The sequence below is a fragment of the Melospiza georgiana genome, chromosome 4 (genome assembly GCF_028018845.1).
Source record: "Melospiza georgiana isolate bMelGeo1 chromosome 4, bMelGeo1.pri, whole genome shotgun sequence".
In the NCBI taxonomy this organism is placed as follows: Eukaryota; Metazoa; Chordata; class Aves; order Passeriformes; family Passerellidae; genus Melospiza; species Melospiza georgiana.
In genome coordinates this window covers 30,172,162-30,193,519 of record NC_080433.1, presented here as the reverse complement: position 1 = coordinate 30,193,519, position 21,358 = coordinate 30,172,162, and the positions used below count along the sequence as shown (strand labels likewise).

Below are 21,358 nucleotides of genomic sequence, written 5' to 3'. Positions count from 1 at the left end.
GAACCAGCGATGTCCAGCTCTGGTAAATCTTCACTAAGTCAGAACTGGGCTGACAAATGCTTTTCTCTTTCTCCCCACCACCACACACTAACAGCCAGAACTAACAGTAATTGTGGTTCAGACTGGCAGCGTGCATCTGCCCTAACACAAGGGACAAGGTGCAGTGTTCTTGCATCCAGTCTGATGTGAGTGGCTGTTCTTAGCCTTTTTTTCTCTTAGGGTAGATTAAATTGTTGGCACTCTCTGCAGAAACCTCACGTGCGGTACTGTGTTGTAGGTCCATGAGCTGGAGAAAGCTAAGCGAGCCCTGGAGCAGCAGGTGGAGGAGATGAAGACACAGCTGGAAGAGCTGGAGGATGAACTGCAGGCCACAGAGGATGCCAAACTGCGGCTAGAAGTGAACCAGCAGGCTATGAAGGCACAGTTTGACCGGGACCTCCAGGGCCGTGATGAACAGAATGAAGAGAAGAAGAAACAGCTGATCAGACAAGTAAGAACTGCTCTGTAAATCCTCAATGCATTCTGTGCACAAAGGCACTTGTGTCCAGAGACGGTCAGGCAGACAGTGCCAATCCAAAGATTGTTGTTAATGTCAATACTCCAGGCAATATTGCAAAGCTGTGACAGACTTCCTCCCTTGTGTGTGTGGTTCTTCCAATAGTCTTTGTCTGTCACAGGAACCTGTGGGGCTTTATTAGTGAGGAATGCCAGCCCCATCCCCTGCCAGGGAGAATGAAGACAAGTCACATGCTTGCACTTAGACAGCCTTTGAAAGGGGAGTGCTGGGAAAGGAAGGAGCTGAAATGCTGATGCCTCTGCTGCTCCACACAGGTCCGGGAGATGGAGGCAGAACTGGAGGATGAACGAAAACAGCGCTCCATGGCTGTGGCTGCCAGGAAGAAGCTCGAGATGGACCTGAAGGATTTGGAAAGCCATATAGACACTGCTAACAAGAATCGTGAAGAAGCCATCAAGCAGCTGCGCAAACTGCAGGTGAAGTGTTGCAGCTGTTTCAGCTGTCAGGGCGGAGTTTTTACCCAGGGAAACAGGATGCAAGATTTCACCTCGCCAGAACATTGCATCAGTGTCACAAGAGCACCAGAATCTTGCAGCAGTTCACTATGAAGGATTTTTTGGCAATCTCAAGCATCCTTCTAATCCCAATCTGCCTGTTTAACTCCCTGGGAGACAAGCTGTAGGCAAAGTCCGCTCTAGTGCTTGCTTTAAGGTCCCTGTTTTTGAAAAGGATTACAGGGCTGCAAAACTAGAGGACCTTAAATAACATTTAGGCCTACTCCTGCCCCAAGGTGGCTCTGTTGTGCTTTTTAATTCCTGCAGGTAGTTGTCTGACCTGTTCTCAGGAAACACTAAATCCTCCCTAGACTCTTCATTCCATTGCTTCACTAAAAAGCTCCCTACCTTCCCTTCCCCTCTCCATTTATCTGACAAAACTTTTTCTACAAAAAGCAATCCTGTTTGCTTCTATTGGGATTTTTACATGTTACTTGTGAAATGCAAAAAGGATCAATCCTTTTGTTTTTCAGCAACCTTTGTGGTTGCTGAAGAGTAATGAATCCCTATTTGTTTTCCATCCATGTTTCCCATAAGACAAACAAAGCACATCTCTTAGTATGAGTGCTCTGAAATTCATCCCTTTCTATTCTGTTTTCAGGCACAAATGAAGGATTACATGCGGGAACTGGAGGACACACGCACTTCCAGAGAAGAGATCTTGGCACAGGCCAAAGAAAATGAGAAGAAGCTGAAAAGCATGGAGGCAGAGATGATCCAATTGCAGGAGGTAATGGAATATGCATGAAAATCAAGAGTTGGTTTGTTTTCTTTGGCCAAGAACTATATGCAGCAGTCTAAGCTGGAGTGTTTATTTCCTTTATTTTGTACTTTTTGCTCTGCTCAAATATGAGGTCTAATTCAAAATGCAGACTTTGGCCCTTTCCTGACAGCTGTGATAGGAGTGTGCAAAGCAAAGGAAGCTGTGGGGTGGACAGGGAACAGGCCATGTCATAGAATTAGCTTTGGATCGTGCTGGAGACCATACCAGCCATTACCAGTAACTCCTTTTTCCTATGCTGCATTAATTGGTAGCTTCCTATTGGATCAGTGTCCGTCTCGTTTTCATTCCAGGAACTTGCAGCTGCTGAGCGTGCCAAGCGCCAGGCCCAGCAAGAGAGGGATGAGCTGGCTGATGAGATTGCCAACAACAGTGGTAAAGGGTGAGTCATGTTCCCCGTTTGAGGGAGGAGGAGCTGCTGTGAGAAAACACTTCTTGGCCTGTTTTTTTTAATGTAGACTGCAGCACACACTGTATCCCCTCTGGTCCCTAAAGACTGAGCTAATTTTGTGTACAAGTGGTGAGTTTCCCCCAAGGCATTGATGCCATCAGTGCTGCATTAATGCTCTCTTGACTCTGTGTCCTGTAGAGCACTGGCCATGGAGGAGAAGAGGCGCCTGGAGGCACGGATAGCTCAGCTGGAGGAGGAGTTGGAAGAAGAACAAGGCAACACAGAGATAATCAATGACCGGCTCAAGAAGGCAAATCTTCAGGTACCTGTTCAGGCTGCAGCAGCCCCTGGGGGTTCTCTGGTGTCTGTGAATTGTCCAGCTGTGCTCTGAGTAATGCCAGCAGCTGCCTTGTGCACAGTGCAGGCCCTCAGAAGGCCATAGGTGTGAGAGGAAACAGCTGAATACCACAGTACAGAAAACAGCAGCCAAAATTATGTTAACTCACTGGTGTTGACCATTTAAAATCATTGGGTAGCTGGAACAATCTCCCAAGTTTATTTTAAACCAAACCACCTCCCTCCCAGTCTATTTTTTCTGTACAAAGGGATATTGAGAAAGATGATCTGTGGCACGCTGCTCCAACTTGACATGCTGAAGAGTGCCACAATGTGTTTGGAAAATTACTTTTCTGCTAGTTCTGTGCTGTTTCAAATGGACTGAACATATGAAATTTGTTAGGCTGCTATAGAAACCATGATCTTGGTCTGCCTGTTGCATGCCTTATTTTGTCTGCCCAACTTTGAGAGTCAAGCATGCTGTTTTCTTAGCACTCCAGAGCCAAGGATCTGGGCTGATGGCTTTCCAAAGGGCTTATTAATTCTGATAGACAAGAGGGTAGTTCTCTACATGGTTGACTATCAGTCAGAGCCCTGGCTTGAAAGTAGGCAGGGTCTTGTACTTTTACCTCTGTAGATCAGTATTTTAAAGCTGCTGCTTTGTACTGGAAATAGACAGCAAAAAACCAATAAATTAGTAAAGCACATCTATTGGATCCACTTGCTTCAGGATTTTTGCAATTCAGAGACTGATAATTACTGTTAAGTGCCAGACCATGGCCTTAGCCCCAGAGGGCAGTGAATGTGATTGGCAAGTTTAGTTAGCCCTAAGAGGAGGTTGATAAACCTGTTATTCAAGGAATTACTTTGAAAATCTGGGTAAACTAAGATACTTTGAGAAGTGTCCTGCCTACAGATAGCTCCCTCTGCATCAGAGTTATTCCAAGAATTCAGCTCACCCTCAGGTCGTTGTTCTTTCTGATTCTGAGCAGTAAATGAGCCTTTGAGCAGGAGCACTGGCTGTGCTGAGCAGTCCTTATCTCTGTCTCGGTGCAGATCGATCAGATGAACGCCGACCTGAACGCCGAGCGCAGCAACGCGCAGAAGAACGAGAACGCTCGCCAGCAGATGGAGCGCCAGAACAAGGAGCTCAAGCTCAAACTGCAGGAGATGGAGAGCGCCGTCAAGTCCAAGTACAAGGCTACCATCACAGCCTTGGAAGCAAAGATAGCACAGCTGGAAGAGCAGTTGGACATGGAGACCAAGTATGTACTAGAAGAAACTCTGTGTGCTTTACCAGCTTCCATCCCTTCTGGAATTTTAAACTCTTCTTAATTCTGATTTGTCTGAGTGAGAACTTCACCCTAGATATACAGGGTAGCACAGAAGTAAGATCCTGGCACACCTTCCTTGTTTTTCACAGTAAACACTTATAGCTTCTTCTGAATTCAACCACTCCTAAAACTGCAGCTGTGGTACACTTGTTGCCCCTCTGTAGCTCTTGTCCATGTGACATCAGCCTTTTGGTCATTTCTGGGGAACATTGTTTCCCATCCCTTTTTCTTCCTAAGTTAAGGAGGACTTCTGCTATCTTCCTCACTTCTGACTTGCCCAGGTTAGGTGGTCTTGCTGGGGACAGTGGGAGATGAGCTGTTGTCTGAGCCCCCCTGTGTTTGTGTTCAGGGAGCGCCAGGCTGCCAGCAAACAGGTGCGCCGTGCCGAGAAGAAGCTGAAAGATATCCTGCTGCAGGTGGATGATGAGAGGCGTAATGCTGAGCAATTCAAAGATCAGGTGGGTACCTGATGTGTCTGTGAGACACCTTACGGACACCTCCATTGTCTGTGAGTCTTCTGGGGGACAGGCTTTTCCTTCTACGACCAAGGCATTCACCATCCTGTAGATTTCTCCTCTTCTCTGTCACTGTAATAATTACAAGATGAGACAGATGAAAATGTGATTCTTTTTAAGAAAAACTAGGACCCCTCAAGACCTAGGAAATTCCCTTCAGAAATGGAAGAGGGGGCTTTGGAAACTCTGCTTTTTACTGCTCTTACTACTGTGCTGCAACTCTGGGGAATCACTGAGTTCTTATCACTTTTTGCCCTGTGCACGCTCAGGCGGACAAGGCCAACATGCGCTTGAAGCAGCTGAAGCGCCAGCTGGAGGAAGCAGAAGAGGAGGCCCAGCGAGCCAACGCATCCCGTAGGAAGCTGCAGCGGGAGCTGGAGGATGCCACCGAGACAGCAGATGCCATGAACAGAGAAGTCAGCTCCCTGAAGAGCAAGCTCAGGTAAGGAGGAGCGTTTTGTGCCACGCCGTGGCAGCCAGGGCAGCATGGGCTTTGTGCAGCTGCCCCCAGCACACAGCTGGGCCAGGTGCTTCCCTGCCTCATCCCAGAGCCCGCCCCTGTGAGATCATGGAACGCTGCTGATGTGCCGTGTGTCCTCCCCTAGGCGTGGGGACCTGCCCTTCGTCATGACGCGCCGCATGGTCAGGAAGGGAACGGGAGAGTCGGTGTCCGACGAGGAGGTGGATGGCAAGGCAGATGCTGGTGATGCCAAAGCTACTGAATAATTCCTCCCGTTTGACCCAGGTTACATGTGAGGGAGTGACCCACCTACCCTCCCCTCTTCCATTGGACTTTCAGCAATCCCTCTCCTCCTAAATTGGCTGGGGATCTGCAGAGCAAGCCCAGGTCTGTGTGTCTGGAGCCATCGGGCATCTGTGTTCCTAGTTTTCTCCTCTTTCCAGTTTCCTAATCCTCTTTGTATTTAATGCCAAAGAGCCAGGGCTCCGAAATTTGACCAGCAGTTTGGCCACTGCAGAGGCCTGTAGAACTGTCTGTGCCATGTCTGCTGGTAAATCCTTATTGTTTGGAGGGAGTGGGGCTAGGAAAAGATTATTTTTGCTGTAAATCTCCTTTTGTCTTCAATTCTAGCTGCAGGGAAGCTTCATCCTGTATTCTTTCCCCTCCCTCTTCGTTTGCTTTCGGCAATCATGTTCAGTGACCTCAGACTTCTGCCTCTTTTAATCTGCCCACCCATGTGGTTTGGGAGCAGTTTCAGGAAAAACGGTGTGCTTTGGCCATGGCAATTTGCCCTTTCTTCTTTCCCTGTGTTTCCAGGGAGGGCTGAAGATGGAAACTCCTCTTGGGATAGCTTACCTGGGGGACTTGCCAAAGTTGTCTTTTTTTTTTTTTTTTTTTTTTTTTTTTCCTTGCATCTTCTTTTTTTCCCATTTTTTTCTTTTTTCCTCCCTTCTTCTTTTTCCTGTCTGGACAGATCTCTGAAGTGCAATGATGTCCTGTTTGTGTCTCTGCCTCTGAGCGGTTTCATCTAAGGTAGTGTGGACCAGTAGTTCATGACAGGCTGGGGGAGCAGAGCAATGTCCTTGTGCTTGTCTGAGAATCTCTGGGGGACCAAATATATTTAATGGTAATAGACAGAATCTAGAGGAATTTAATAGGGTAGTGGGCAGAGGGTGGGGATAAGGGGAGGGAAATTCCTCTTATTGACGTTTCCAAACCTCTTGCACCTGCTCTGTAACCAGGGGTTGGGATTAGTTATTGTGCACCGTTGACTAAGAGTATATTAAAAACCCTTTAATCTGCACAGATATATGTAAGGCCTTTGTATTTCTTGTAATAAGTAATTAAGAAAAAAAAAATAAAGGTCTTTATCACTGCCTTTCTCTTGGGACCATGGTTATATATAGATAGTCTTTACTTTTCTACACCGTACACTGGTTGCTGGATTTACCTGTATTCTTAACCATATTGTATATGCTGCATTTAGACCTACTTATGAGCAAAGTAAGATTTAAATACAAAGCATCATACTGTATGCCTGAAGCACCCTAATGGAGGACCCTCCTGTCCTGATTGCTGTCACAGAAGAATTTAAATTTTTTTATATAATAAAAGTGCCTTAGCATGTGCCTCAGCTGTGTGTCACCACTACACTCAGTAATGGTTTACTGGTGCTCCACTGATGTTACCAATAAAGATTATTGTGCTGCAGTCATGTGTGTGTGTTGCCCTTACCTCCTTTCCTGGGTGCAGCGAAGACCCTCTGCGGCCGCGGAAACTCTGCTTTTTGTTACATTTTTGCCAGAAATTGAGTAAGAAACTTGTTCCCATATTCTGGTCTTCCTGGCCCCTTGAAGTGCCACATTCTGGTCCTCCAGCCAGGGCAGGAGAAGCTGGAGTGCAGCACCAGCAGCTCCTGACTCCAAGCTTGTCCCTCCCATCCTGTGCTGGCAGCGATTCAGACCCTGCTGACAAAGTGTGAGCTGGGCTGGGCCCTGGGTGGCAGCGATGGGGAAGGAGCTCTGGCACTCAGCATGAGGGGCCTGTGCTGCCAGCAGGGGCTGCTGCCAGGGCAGTCTGGCAAACAAGGACAGGGAGGGTGCAGCTTACAGGAAACTCCTTCCCTGGGGAGCACACGTGGCTGCTGCCCGCGGCGTTTCGGCCCAACCAGATGTTGGGAGGGGAAAAGCTGCTCATTAAGAAACTTCAGCATAAGTAGAAGTTAAAAAAGCCAAGGGGCACTGCAGGAGGAGCAGGCACAGTTAACCATGTACTGCTGCACGAGTGGGTGCAGTCCCTTTATAAAGGGACAGTTGAGAATGAGCTGCTTTTGAAGCTGTGTTATGTTGGCTGCAGTTTTTGAAAGTCTGGATAGGGATTAAGGCATGAGGGGCTGGATGGGGGCTCATGATGTGTGGAATACAGGCACTGCTGTGCTAATGTCCTGCATATAGAACTGTTGTTAAAAACAGGACTGGACTTAGTGTCATCTGGGAGGTTACTGATTCAGCTGCTTTAATCTTTTTCCAAAGGGTTTTCCAGAAACTTGCAGGGTATGTCTGAGACCACTGTGCCCTTTAAATTGCATAGAAATTTCTTTCCCATCAGATGATCAACTTGAAATGGCAGCAACTGGCCAGGCACTACAGTGATGCAGAGCAGAACCTGTGCTGGTGCTGTGAAGACCCTTTGAAGCTCAGGCTGCTTTTTGTATCCTTAGCCTTGCAGAGTGTGAGCCAGAGCACTGCTTGGCTGCCGCTCTGTCCTGTGCAAGATGGAAAGAGGATTGTGTCTTTTTTTTAACTGGCACAGTATTTTTCTTCAGCTTTCCATTTTTTTTTGTGCATCCCAATGGAAGGGGAAAAATTAAGTCTCCTGTTCACCATTTTCTGCTTTGCAGAGTGCAACCTCAAGCCAGGAGATAGATTCTCATGGCTTCAGGTTAGTTGCTCCTCTGTGGCTCTCCAGAGCTGGTAAATGCTTCACAGTGGTTTTTCCTGGGATTTTGGGGATGGTCTGAGTAAGTGGATGGTTACAATGGTAATAAGCATGGAAGAGATATTGAGCTGGGACCTTTTCTATAGGGCCTACAAAAATCATTTGTGGAAGTTGTTGCTGGAGCTTTTTTTGTTGTCTGCACCATCCTGCCCCAGGGCTGATCCCAGCAGGTGGTGGAAGGGATCTAAATTAGAGGGAAGGGCATAGAGAGGTTTTGGGGAGATGTAACAGATGAAGTTGATTACAAACATGCCTGTTCCTACACTGGGCCATTTTTCTGGGACAAAGGACTGATAACCAGCCCAGCCCCAGCCTTTGGGAAATGGAGGTGAATCACCAGCCCTGCAGCAGCATCCTGTGCAAAGAGCCTTCTTTCCTGGGGAGCAGCTGAGTGCTCTGCTTGCTCCTGCTGCAGCTTCCCCCAGGGCACAGCAAGGACTGTGGCCATTAGAGGCAGTTCCAGCTGGGCTTCTGGGCACAGCAGCACTGACCTGCCAGGTTTAGGGTTTGGCTCTCTTCCATTTCTTCCACAAATTGATTCAAGTACCACTTAGTGTAAATGGAGAACGAGGATGCAGATTCAATGGCTGTGGAGTGGGAGTCCTCAGTGACAGGCACTGGAGTGGGGGAGCTAAGGTGGAAATTGCAGCTTTCTCAGCCTAGGGTGTGAGGGAGGTCTCAGAGCAGTGGTTTGAGTCATCTGAAAATAAAATGCAGGCTGCTGCAGCCCAGCTAGAGCTCAGGCAGCTCAGCCTGTTCTGGAGATGCTGGAGACAGTATTCCTGGTTTCAGGACAGAGAGCTAGTACTAGTGCATAACTGCTCTCTGTCTGGGTTTAATTTTGTCTTTTCCCTGATGCTCTAGCAGTGGGAGCAAAAGCAGAAGGGAAAGGATAGCAAAAAACTAAACCAAAACCTTTTTTGTCCTAAATTTCTGACTTCCATCCTTGCTAGCACTTCAAGCATGTGTGGCTGAGCAGAACAAAGAGCTGGGCAGCCATGCAGCAAGAGGAAAAGTGAAATGTCTTGAAGCAATGCTGGTCTGGTACATGAGAGGAGAGAGGTGCAGGGAGCCAGCTCCCTGTGTTGGGGCAGCCTCCCTCTCTGAGACTTTGAATTTGGGTAAAACATAGAGAGAAGGACACTGCAAAGCCAATTAGGTAAAACCACAGCCACTCTTTGGACTGGGCTTGGTTGTGCAGGAGGAGCACTGAGGGCAGGCCACCTTCTCTGCTCACCTGCAGCAGCAGAGGCCGTGGGACACATGCCCTGCAGAGTCTGCCTTGGAGGTTTCACTATTGCTCAGCTCTCCAGCCCTAAGGAAGAGCAAGGGAGGAAGTGGAGGACGGAGTGGTTGGCCTCACAGTGCCATGTTACTCATAATGTGGTTGCTTGCTGCTAATTAAGCTGGAATTACACTGTGAATGGCTTAATTCAGCACTGCCCTAATTGACTTCTGATGGAGTGCAGAATGTCATGGAAGTGGGTGTTGTGGCAGGGTGTATCACTTGGGACAAATAGATCACTTCCTTAGGCTCCTTTTTAGGAGAAGAGCCATGGCTCAAATCCCTGACCTCATTTGAGACTGAGTTTGAATGAGGGCTCTGTGGCAAGAAAAAGTCTCACTAGACATGAAGTTCTGGTGGCAGAGGATGGTGGTGCCAGTGGAGAGATTTACCTACAAGTGCAGGGATGCTGTGCTGCGCAGCCAGGAGATGTGGGGCAGCCTCCACAAGCTCTGTGGGTGAAGCAATGATTTGGTAGAGGAAAGAAAAGGAGAAAGGAAAAAAATACAACAAACTCTTGGAACTGTGATCAAAGGAACTTCCTGCTTTTCATTCTCACTGTATCCAGGGAAACATCTCCCTGTGCTGCCTTATAAAGAAACAGCATCACACAAGAGCTGAGCCCACCTTTCACTTTTCCTCCCCCAAACTGCTGGCACTGAGGCACTCCTGGTGCAGCAGCAAGGGAAGCATCCTTTCTCCTAGCCCGGGCTCTTCCCTTCGGGAATGCTTCACTCAATCCTGAGCTATCCCTGGGATTTGAGAGGACCCTGGCAAAACTTCCCAGCCCTGCAAGCTGCTGGCTGGATGCAGCCTGCCCAGGCTGCCCCAGGGCCAGCAGCCATGTGTTGAAAGCTTGTTTCGTTTCCTTCTCAGCACTTCCCCATGGGAGCTGGGAGGGCATGGGGGCTGCATGCACCCTGTCTGTGCTGCCAAGTCCATCCTGGATCAGAGCTGGCTCTTTCAGACACCATTTCTGCCTCCCAGAGCTGGTGCAGCTGCAAGGAGCTCAGGTCTGGAGGCCAGACCGGCTCCAGCCTCAGGTGAGGCTCTCTGCCTTGGTATTAGTGCTGTTGCTAGGAACTGCAGCAGGCTTTGAAGCTGAGGTTATGGGCACAGCCAAAACAAGTTTTAATGAGGTAACACAGCCCAATTTGCTGGGCAGGCTTTTGATCCTGTGGGCTGTGCTTGTGCAGCTCACAGCTCACCAGCTCATCATTTTCGGAAGCACGAGGCACCCGGCTGTCTTGCCCTTATGTGTCCTTGTGGGTAAGGCACGGATAAAGCTCTTGATCAGCTTTTGCTTGAAGCTCAGCTCACCATTTCCCTCTCACCTGCAAAGTTTCTGGGAGGTGACTTCAAGGACATGGCTCATGCTCCAGCACGGATCTGCAGCTGAACTGCAGCGGGCCCCCACGCAGGAAAGGTGCCAGGTTTGGGCTGTCTGTGTTTGTTCAGGGCCCTGCTGTGAGGCTGGAGGGGACTTATCTGCATCCCAACACCCCTCCTTTGCTAAGGGAAGAGCTCACCTCTGTGCTGCAGCCAAGGAATTTGGTTCAGAGGAGGGATGGCCAGCACAGCTGGCAGCCCTGCTGCACCAGAGGATAACACAGAGCATCTTTGCAGCGTGGGAGGAGATCACACCGGGAGTAAAGCCCTGCCTACCCCAGAGGTCATTGCTGGCACTGCTTCCCTGGGCAGGCGAGAAAACCAGAACTGCTGGAACAGAAAAGGGGCTGGGGCCCAGCACCTGCATTTGTGGGGCTGACTGGTGCAGGGCAGGTGGCGCCACTGCCCCCATGGGAGTGTCAGGACAAGGATGGGACCTGAAGGTGCAGCGTGCCTGCAGGACTGCTCCTCTCACTGGGTATAGCACGGCCCTGAATGCAGCACGGCTGCAGAGGGACACCGAGGGAGAGCCAAGCCTGGCAACACATCCCCATGAAGGGACCTGACAGGTCTGCTTTGGGCAGAGGATGAAAGGGGATTAGGGAGAAAATCACAGAGGGAGACCAGATAGCAACTTCTCTGTGGCTCCTCTCCCATAACCTGGGAGCAAAGAGATATGTGAGGGACAGAGGAAGCAGGCACCCATTCCAGGGATGTGGGGCATGGCAGGGGCAGGGCTGTGTCCAGGATTATCATGCAGGATCATTTCAAAACAGCTTCTTTCTGAAGCAAGATTTCAAGGTCCCGATCCTCTGAGTGGACAGAGCAGTTGTCCCCTGCTCTGCTGTTCAGGATGTGGCAGAGCAGTTCCCCAAATCTTCCCTCTGCACTGTCCTGGCATCTCTATGAGCTGTGCTAGAGGATGCCTGCTCTCCAGGGGGCTGCAGTACCTGCGGCTTGCCCAGCAGGAGAGGCTGCCTCACGACCCTGCAATGAACTATTAAAAGCAACAAGATGATTAAAATAAACTGTCATGGGACATTCACTCCAAACAGAAAGCACGAGCTGGATCCTGTCATTTCCCAGGAAAGTTAATCTGTGTTTGCAGGCTGCCGTGAAGTTGGGAGGAGCTCAGGCAGTGCTGGTGGGAGGCTCCCCCGACTAATTTCTCTACTGGCAAGGTGTGTGGGGGCAGCAGCACTGCTGTGGACAGCTGGCTCCGTTTTCCCCTGTCAAACAAAGCCTTTTCCCGGCCACCGGGGTGGAATAAGCAAACACCTCCCAGCAGGCGCCTGGCGGGAAGAGCTGGCTCTGGATGGGCTGGAATTGCCCAGGCTCTGCTCCTGCCCTGGCTGGGCTGCACAAGGGTGGGAGCTGCTTGGGTGGGAGCTGTGGGGCAGCTCTTGGTCACTGTCCCACTTGCTGGGGCATCCCACCGAGGCAGAGAGCGCTCCCTGTGAATTGTAGTTGGACTTGGATCCAGCCAGAGAAGCCCGCAGCTCCCTTCTGTCCTCAGTTTCCTCCAGCACAGATCAGAGATTCCCTGAGAATGCTCCAGCTGATCCCAGCAACACTCCCACCTGCCCAACAGGGACCCTGCCTCTATGCACGCAGGGAACCCCACTAATACTGCTACAACAGAGGCCCTCAGGCTCCCATTTAGGCTGGGGCTAAATCCATTGCCACTGCCCAGGTACCTGCACTGGGGAGGATCACAGACACCCGGTCCCAGCCCCGTGTCCTCCTCACACTGGGGACACACCTGGTGTGTGCAGGGCTGGCCTCTCCTGTTTGAGCTGCTGGATGACAGCAAACCAAGCAGCAGAGATGGGTTGCACAGGCAGCAAAATTTTGCTCTGACATAATTTGTTCCCTTTGCCTGCTTAGCTTTTGCATTCTGCCTTTTCTTTTTCTGGTGCAACTGGCACAGCCCTTCTTGCTAACCTGGGCAGTTACTGTGCCAGGACAGGGATTGCTCCCACATGGCTTTGATGCTACAGTTTTCTGATTTTCTTGAGCAGTGAATAGATATAATATTTACCCTCTCCTCTCCTCTCCTCTCCTCTCCTCTCCTCTCCTCTCCTCTCCTCTCCTCTCCTCTCCTCTCCTCTCCTCTCCTCTCCTCTCCTCTCCTCTCCTCTCCTCTCCTCTCCTCTCCTCTCCTCTCCTCTCCTCTCCTCTCCTCTCCTCTCCTCTCCTCTCCCTTTGATGCCAAGAGTCAGTCACAGAACAACATTTCACAGAAAATAAGTGCTTGTGGCAATTCTTGCTCTGCAATTTAAACTTTAATCTTCTTTAAAAAAACAAGAAAAAAAAAAGAAGTAAAATGTGGGGATCTGAGGATCTGGTAGGACCCCACTGCTAAATTACTGCCTTAGAGATGACGTGGAAAGTGTGGATGGAGAACACCAGCTGTGACTGATGGACTGGGATGCGTTTAAAAATTAAGTACCTCAGAGAACTAATGAAGAATGGTTTCAGCTGAAGAAATTTCTCGTGGGTTGAAAGCTGGAGGAAAGAGATGAATTATCAGCGGTGCAGCAGGTGAAGGGGGCTGCCTCGTTCCTTCCCGGAGCACAGCGAGCCCGATGTGCACTTACCTGCGTTGATTGGGAGCCCCGCTGAGCCTGATTATAATTCGCTCTCCGGGGCGAGCGTGCTGTGCTGGCGGCGGGGAGGAAGCGCAAAAGGAATTTGTCTGTGCCAGGATGAAATGTGATTACGGGCTGCACGCTGCAGCAGGGGCTTGTTCTGGGGGCTGGGCATCCCACACCTCTCAGGTATCCTAGGAGTGCTGAAGCACTAGAGGGAAGTTTATTTTTTGGCCTGTTTCTGACTGGTTTGGTGCCACGACACCTAAGCTGGCACTGGATCACAGCACAGAGCTGATAGTGTGAGGTGATCTCTGAAACAAAGCAACATCTGGGTAATAGCTTTATATGAAAGGGAGAGCTTTGCTATAACCTAATTCTAAAGCAGCTGCCCCACCGTCATGGAGGAGCTGGAAACTGCTTTAACAGTGGTTTTAGTTAGAGCTGGAGCAGTTTACGGATGGGATTACCTGGCGTGATGTGTGTGACAGCAGATTTCTGGGCTCAGTGACAGGGGACAGCCATGGGCAGCCTGAGCTGGGGTTTTGGGGATGCTGCAGAGGGATTTGGGGTACACTGCAGGGACCTCAATGGCTGTGGGGAAGGAAAGGCTGAGCAGAGGCAGGGCAGCGTGCCCTTGGCTTGCAGGCTCACACTGCTGGTAGTTCTGGGAGCCTTCAGTGAGGTTTTGGCAGAGGAGGGGTGAGTTCGCTCCTGCTCACAATCTGAACCTCTGGCTCTCATTTCTCTTCCTCTCCCTTCCCCTACTAATGTCTCCCCAGGGAAAGTTCCCGCTGCAGTAATAGGGAGGAAAAGACAAATCACAAAAGCAGAGGGCTGGGGGATGCCGGGCGGGCGGGAAAGCAACTCCAAGGGGCCGGGGCCGGCCTGCTGGAGCAGACTCAGGAATGCTGGAGAGGGAGTGGCAGCGGGGACACTGGAAAATGGATATTCAAGGGAGAAAAAGATTTTAAAAATCAATGTTAGCAGGTCCAGGAGATAAAACTGCAGTGATTTCCCTAGAATGACATGGTTATAGCCTCATACCACAATTACATTTATTTGGGTTCCCTACGTGTGCATTCTCACTGCTGAAGAATGCACTCAGACTGCTTCCAGCTTTTCCCTGTGTCGTAAATTGCTGGAATTTATAGCACTTACTTGGGAAACTGTGGTGATTTCCCCATTCCATATTTAACCCATGTCACCCAAACCACCTAAACTCCATCTGCATGCGAGTTGTATGAAGAAAAGTGGTATTAATAAAGTCAGAAACAAGTCTCTGGAGGGAGTGGCCAGCATGAGATGGTAATCCTGAGTCACACAGGCGATTTCTGGGTCAGCCAGACCCTACAGCACAGGGCTGGTATCCCCAGCCAGCTCCAGTGTCACTCAGGCCGGGATTTCCACCACGGTTTTATCATCAGCTTCGCAGGGCTGTGGATATCCCTTTCTGAATTTTGCATGGGCTGGTAACGTTTCATTTTGATTTGAATCTCTAGCCCTGATCAAATGGCTGTTCAGCAGACAGGAATAGGAGAAGGGGCTGGAAAACATGACTAAATATGGCTGTGTTTCTGCTTGCTACAGACTGCAGGATTAGCGGCCCCTTCTTGCCAGCAGCCACAGCTGAAGTTCCCAAGGTTTGAGGGGAGCTATAGCCCAGTCCTCTCCCCGCCATTTAAAATTATTTCTTTATTTGCTTATTTATTTTATTTTTTGTTTTTGTTTTCCACAGAGAAATCTGCAAGCCATTGTGTGGGCTAGCAAACTTGGCACCCTCCAGCTGCCTATAAAATTGCATTAGGCGTTTATATTTCCTGTAGTGGATTATGTGTTGTCTGGATTTCAGATGATTCCAGGCGAGAGGCTTAGCTTTTTTTTTTTGGGGGGGGGGGGCGGTACAAATTGCATTTGAAATAATTTAATCTTGTTGGAGACAGCAGAGCACTGGCAGTCAGCAGATGGATGTGTTTCGAGACAGATGCAGGCAGCTTCCCTGCCTGGCACTCACAGAGCTGCTCCAGCCCCGTGTGCACAGCACAGGCATCAGAGCCCTTGTCCTGTCCATGAGCACATCAATAACCTCATTGACTGCAGTGATATTTCTCATGCTTAAAGTTAAGCAAGTGCTTGAATGTCACACTGACTCACAAGTGAGGGATTTTTCGCGCTCTCCCAGAGTCAGTTCTGTGACCCAGCTGGCTCCACACACATCGGGAGCTTATCTGAAATCTTGGTATTCATGCAGATGTAGCATACATGGGGGATTTTCTTTTCAAACTGGAGGTTGACTTACTTTGAAAATATCCTCTTGGCTTGTATACAGAGTATTTATTGTGCTTTACCACTGTTTTCTAATTTGGATCTGAGGCCAAAGAGGCAGTAACTATTTTTAGAGTGGAGAAATCACACTGAAAAAAAAAAAGGACAATTATGTTTTCAAATCTTATTTGAAATCTGAGCTGCATCAGCAGCAAATGGCATTGTGAAAGGGTAAAATCAGATTGCAAGTGCTTATTGGTACAATGTTAGCATAAATTCACAGAGCACTTTTCTGCACGAAGGAAAATCGATCATCGTTTGCTGCAAATGTACAATCTCAGGGCACGATTTTTGAGTCATGTTTATGCGAGTGAGTTGAGTCTCAAGTCCCTGTGATGCGAATGCTGCACTGCTGGACAGCCAGCAGGTGGAGTCATCTATAATGGATGTGCTGCGGTCTGGAAAGTTGAGTAAGTACGGGACGGGACACGTGGAAATTTCAGTTGGAAGCTGAGACCAAGGAAAATATAAGCAATGGAACTGGAAAACTGTGAGCGTGGCAGATACAAACAGCTAAAGCTTTAGCAGCAACAGAGGAGGGACCTGCAAAATGTTTGGAACAGTGAAAAGCTGGAGCAATCCTGGAAGCACTGCTGTGGCTTGGATCCCGAGGCGTAATTCATGCTGTTGTAATTTGCACAGATGGCGGATGTCTCAAGGGAAGGCTTGAACAGCTGGGAAACATCAGGGTGTGGGCCAGCTTCAACCACACACCCTTTCTTTATCCCTGAATCAGTCACAGGAGTGAAAGGTGATACCGAGATCGCTGCAGAAAATATCTGCAGCTATTCTCTGTGCTGGGAGATGGCTCCTTTTGCACCGTGAGTCCTGTTAAGGACCAGCTTAATTTGGCATTTCGTGTGTAAGAATGAACTTTCAGAAGCTTTTCAATGAACCAGTTAGGGAGGAAGAATCAGCCTCAACTCCAGAGATCAGCCATCTAGTAAATTGAGTTGTAGATGAAGGGCCCTAATAAACAGGGTTCTTCACTGAAAACGAACGGGAGTTATGTGATAACCCTGCCCCCCGCCCCGTTCTGTCCCACGATGTGCCCAGCCACCACAGAGAATGTTTTTCTTTGTCCTTTGCTCTATCTGCCTGTTACACCAGGAATGAATATTGCCTCCAGCAGGGCATTTGCCCTTCTCAAGCTGTGCGGCCTCCAGCCTATTTGGAAATGCGCAGTTGCAAATAATGATTGGTATTCTCTCTTTGTCTGTGTGCCCGTGTAAGCTGGGTATGTCAGGCTGCTACAGACTCGTGTCTGAGAGAGCAGAGGGCGGCACAGCCCTGAGGTGCTTCAGAGACACAGCCAGAGAGGCGCAGCCAGGCCTCTGGAGCACTGCACCCACAGCAGCCACTGCTGGCCCCTGATGTGGAGTCCGCCTCTGGTTCACTCATGACAGGCAGCCGAGGGGAACAAGCGCCAGGTATTTCCCAAGTACTGGATCTCTGGCATCAGTGGGTAGGGGAGAGCCAATGAGTTTCTTTTCCTTCTGGTCCGTGTCCCCATGAAGGGAGGCACCCTGTGGTACCTCTGTGGCTCACACTGTTTATCTTGGTCATTATCTCGGTCTTATTTATCCAGTCAGCCCTGTCATCTCAACGGGAACACAAGAGACCCTTCATGTCCCACATGTGCTCTTCACACACCTTTCTGCCATTACACGTTTTTAGGATATAGAGGGATGCTGTTTCATGTTAGAAGTGCTGAAGGATCTACTTTATTCCCCATGCCCCCAGGCATAAGCAGTGCAGGCAGATGGCATTTCTATGCTAATTGCATCCATGCAGGTAACTGCATCTGTGCTGCAGGTGCCATTTGGGACACCTGAAATGCCACACCTGCTGCACAGCCTGATGCCCCACAGAACCACAGACCAAGCAAACAGCAACCATAAATGTGCTGCAGGGATGTTTGCAGGAAACAGGAAAATGAGTCAGGAAGGTTTTGCTCTGAGCTCTCTGGTGGATTCCCAGCTGCTGACATGACACTGCTGCCTTGCTGGAGTGCCGAGGTGCTTGGAGGCGTTTGCTGAGGCCAGGTGTCCTCATTGCCAGAGGTGGCACTGGGAAAACAGCGGGTGCATTGTGGTTGCTGGCCCAGTGAGTGACAGCTGCCAGCACCTTTCGTCACAGTGACATATTGATGTTGGCACTGTGCCTCTGCTTGGGCACTGGCATCCTCCTGGCACACGGTTTGGGCCAGGTGACAAGGTCTTTGGATTTTGCTGACTTAGGTTATGTATTTTCAGCTGTGTGCTAATTGGTTACAGGAAAAGGCAGCTTCTGTGGTAAAATATTGTAGCAAATTGCTGGCCTGAGATAAGGAAGAAGAAACATTTACCCACAGTAGTTACTACTGAAAGCTCCATCGCTGCTTCCGGCGAAACCAGGACCAAAGTCCAGGCTGAACTTTACCTTGGCGGCACTTCGTCACCTGTGGGAGCACTGTTGTGGGGAGGAACAGCATTTGGCTCCAGAGGTTTGTCTGACTGGACAGAAACAGCAGGAAGGAGCAGAGTAGGGCACGGTGCTAGACCCCACCTGGCTCACTCAGCAGAGAGACAAAATCCTCCATGAAGGAGAGGAACAAAGCTGCTGGAGGCTGACAGGGCAAGAGGGAGCTGGTCAGCAGGGTGAGATATGCGGTGTAGATGATGGAAGCAGCAAGAAACAGTTCTCAGTTGTGGTGGTGGAAAGAAGACATTTGCTTTGAAGTGTCTCTGCATGATTTCTATGCCTTAGAGCCAAAGGCTAATAACTGAGTTTGTGCCTCTCTTCATGTCTGTGCCTTAGAACCTTCATGAGTCACTGCCTCTGCTCCACTCAAGCACCTTCTGGGACCCAGCTCTTTGTACTTCCATAGATGTTTCACACCCAGCATCCTGATGCCACCTGATTTCCAGCCCAATGGGAGCACCAGCATATGTTTCTCCAAGGAATCTCTTCAGAAGGTATCCTTCTGGGGGAGGAAACCACCACAATTTTATTCTAAAATTGTATGAATCTGTTCAGGAAAGATACACTCTTCATGCCAGCTTCTGGGAGCTCTCTGCAAGGATAACACATCCTAGGATTGCCTCTCTTTGATCTGTCAAAGACAAAGCGCTGGTGAGCGCTCTGCAAACTTGCCCATGAATTCACAGCACATAGGGGCCTTTGGGAAGAGTGCTGTGCAGCAGAGGAAGGGTTAACAGAGTCAGCTGTCTATTTAGTATGTCTCAGATGTCACATACAAATACCTAAAAGGCAGCTGGGTTGTGTGAAAGGAAATCAACGGATTAAGATTGTGTCTCAGCTCAAAAGCTTTTTTGTGACTTCAGGAATGCCTCATATCCCATCTGTTAAATGGAGATAATACCTATCCCACAAACATACCATGAAGATAAATTAATTAATCTTATTTTAAGAGGAAATGGAAAGACCTGGATAAATGGCAGTATGCAGTAACACGGCAGCAGTGTCAGAAAGCTCACAATGGCACAGAGCATGGTGGTGGCAGCTGCAGGTCACTGTCACCAAACTGCAGGGCACTGAGGACCCCTCTCAGCTCTTTCCACCTGCACCACAAGTCAGGGTGCTCCCCTGGCAGGCTGCATACCATAGCCAGCTGAAAATGCCTCTCCAAGGGATGTGCCTATGGCACTGCCAGCTCTGCCAGGAGCTGCTGTGCAGCACAGACCATGTGCACATAGGATGCAAGGCAGAACTGGCAGCAGCTTTGGCACCTGCATGGCAGGAGATGGTGGAAATGGGGTTAGGAGAAGGAAAAGAGAAAAATGGAAGCTGGGCATCATAAGGCAACTCCTTTCTTTGATATCCCCAAGGGAAGTGTCAGACACACTCTCACTTACCACAGTGAGAGGAATGCTCCCAAGATTTCTCTCCTGTTTATTCCTAACTTGTCTGAAGGTTGAAGCCTTCTGCAGCTCCTCACAGGCAATACCTTAACCTGGACCATTCATGTAGAATTCCTTGTCAAAAGTAGGGGGAGAAAGAGAAATACAGAAAAGCTGTTTTTCTCTGTATGAGCAGCATCCCAGTCATGAGAATTTCAGCTTCTTTCCGAGCCAAGAATGGACTGAACACGTTCCTTCAGTGTTGTTTGACAGTCTGGCTCATTTTATCAAACCCAGTCAAGATGAATGAGACATGTGTTTACCCTTGGTGGGTGAGCAGACAAAAGCTGAATGTAATTGTCTTCTGGGTGCCTGCCACTCCGTGGGGATTTACAACCATTTTGAAAAAAAGAGATTTCCCCCATCACTGGAGGAGACAAGCTGGCACCTCAGCAGAAAACATACCACTTAAAATAGCTTTCAATGTGGCCTTGAAAACTATTTTTGGATGAGGAAAAATGTGGTGTAAAGGAAGACTGGAGTCATGTATGGTAACTGTCACTCAAAACGAAAGGCTCTGTAATTTCATGAAGATCAACAGATGTAGCATGTACAGGGGATATGAAACACTAAGATAATCTAACTGGTCCCCAGGCTTTCTTGCACATGGTGATATTCTAGAAGTCAAGAAAGGCTTCCTCACACTGACCAACTCCATTTTTAGTTTCTTCCTTTTTCTCCAAATTGTTGGCAGGCAGGAGTGTCATTCCCATCCCATAATCAAGCCAACCACAGATTTGTATTATGATCTGTGGATTAGCTTCCCATCAAGTTGCCATGGCTTCCAGACTACGTTCAGGACAACGCAGGCTGCCTATGCCTTCCTCATTCTAGAGCAGATACTGCACTTAGTGCTACCATATAGCAGCTGAATAATAAAAACAACTTTATGTGTTGGTAGAGGATCCCAAATTTGTTCCTCAAGATCAAAACCATGGAGATACACAGAAGGGCTGATGAACAGGCTTTGGGCTCTTGCAGACTGGTGTCTCCATCTGGTTGGAAGTCATATGCAGCAGAAAAAACGAGAAGATATATTTATACGTATATAGGTGCAACAGAAACCCACGGAGGCCATTAGGGACAAGAGACCAGCACAGCCCTTTCTCAAGGGATCAGATGTGCTTTGGGGCTACGAGGTGAGCCCTGGAGGGAGGTGCAGGGAGGAGGCCTGGAAGAGGCCGGAACGCACACAATGCACCGAGGGATGCGAGGCCGCTCTGAGCAGGATACGGGGCTCCGGAGCTGGGCAGCACATCCCGTGCCGCTGGATCCTCCTAACCTAGAGCGGGGGCACCCATCACCCCAGATTCGCCTCAGCTCCTTAGGGAAGCTCTGCGGAAACCTCACGCCGACAGGCAGCTCTGCGCCGGCGGGGCTGGGATCAAGCCGGCCCGTGACGGGGGACCCGGCTGTGCCCGAGGGCTGGGTGCCCCGCACTGCTCCGGCCACCGTGACCGCCGCAGCCCCGCCGAGGGTCCCAGAGGGCGGTGGCGGCCGGAGGGCGGTGGCGGCCGGACCCGGTGCGGGCTGGGCCCAGCCCCGGTGCCGAGCGCGGTGCGGCGGGGCCGGCCGGGCCGAGCCGGGCCGAGCGGCCATTTCCCGCCGCCCCGTGCGGCTCCGCGGCGCCCGGAGCCCCGCGCCGGCCCCGCCCCGCCCCGCGCTCCGCCCGCGCCCCGCCCCGCCCCGCCCGGCGCCGCCGCCGCCGCCGAAGGTTTCCGAGCGGGGGTCGCGCTGCTCCGGCGGCGTTTCCGGAGATTGCCGAGGGGCTCCGGCCCCTCCCCAGCCGCTGCCGAGCCCGTGACCGAGGCGCTCCGGTGGGTCGGAGCCCGGCGCGCCCGCTGCTGCTCCGGTCGCGGCGCGGGGCTCGCCGCCGTCCTCCTCCTCCTCCTGCTGCTCCCGCTCCTCCGGCAGCGCCGGGCGCCGCGGTGACAGAGCGGGGCGATCGGGGCGGGGGGCGGCCGGGGCTCCGGCGGCGCGG

The 21,358-nt window shown here is 50.3% G+C and overlaps 1 protein-coding gene across 1 annotated transcript in view; it reads left to right on the top strand.

Annotated features, from left to right (window-relative positions):
• MYH9 (myosin heavy chain 9) overlaps positions 1-6,598 on the top strand; it is a 70,274-nt gene extending 63,676 nt beyond the window's left edge. The window contains exons 33-41 of the mRNA XM_058022030.1: positions 278-490; positions 832-993; positions 1,673-1,801; positions 2,146-2,234; positions 2,442-2,565; positions 3,636-3,844; positions 4,263-4,371; positions 4,698-4,870; positions 5,034-6,598. Of these exons, the coding sequence (XP_057878013.1) occupies positions 278-490; positions 832-993; positions 1,673-1,801; positions 2,146-2,234; positions 2,442-2,565; positions 3,636-3,844; positions 4,263-4,371; positions 4,698-4,870; positions 5,034-5,154 (1,329 nt within the window). The 3' untranslated portion in view covers positions 5,155-6,598. The remainder of the gene's footprint in view (positions 1-277; positions 491-831; positions 994-1,672; positions 1,802-2,145; positions 2,235-2,441; positions 2,566-3,635; positions 3,845-4,262; positions 4,372-4,697; positions 4,871-5,033) is intronic.
• Positions 6,599-21,358: the final 14,760 nt, after the last annotated feature.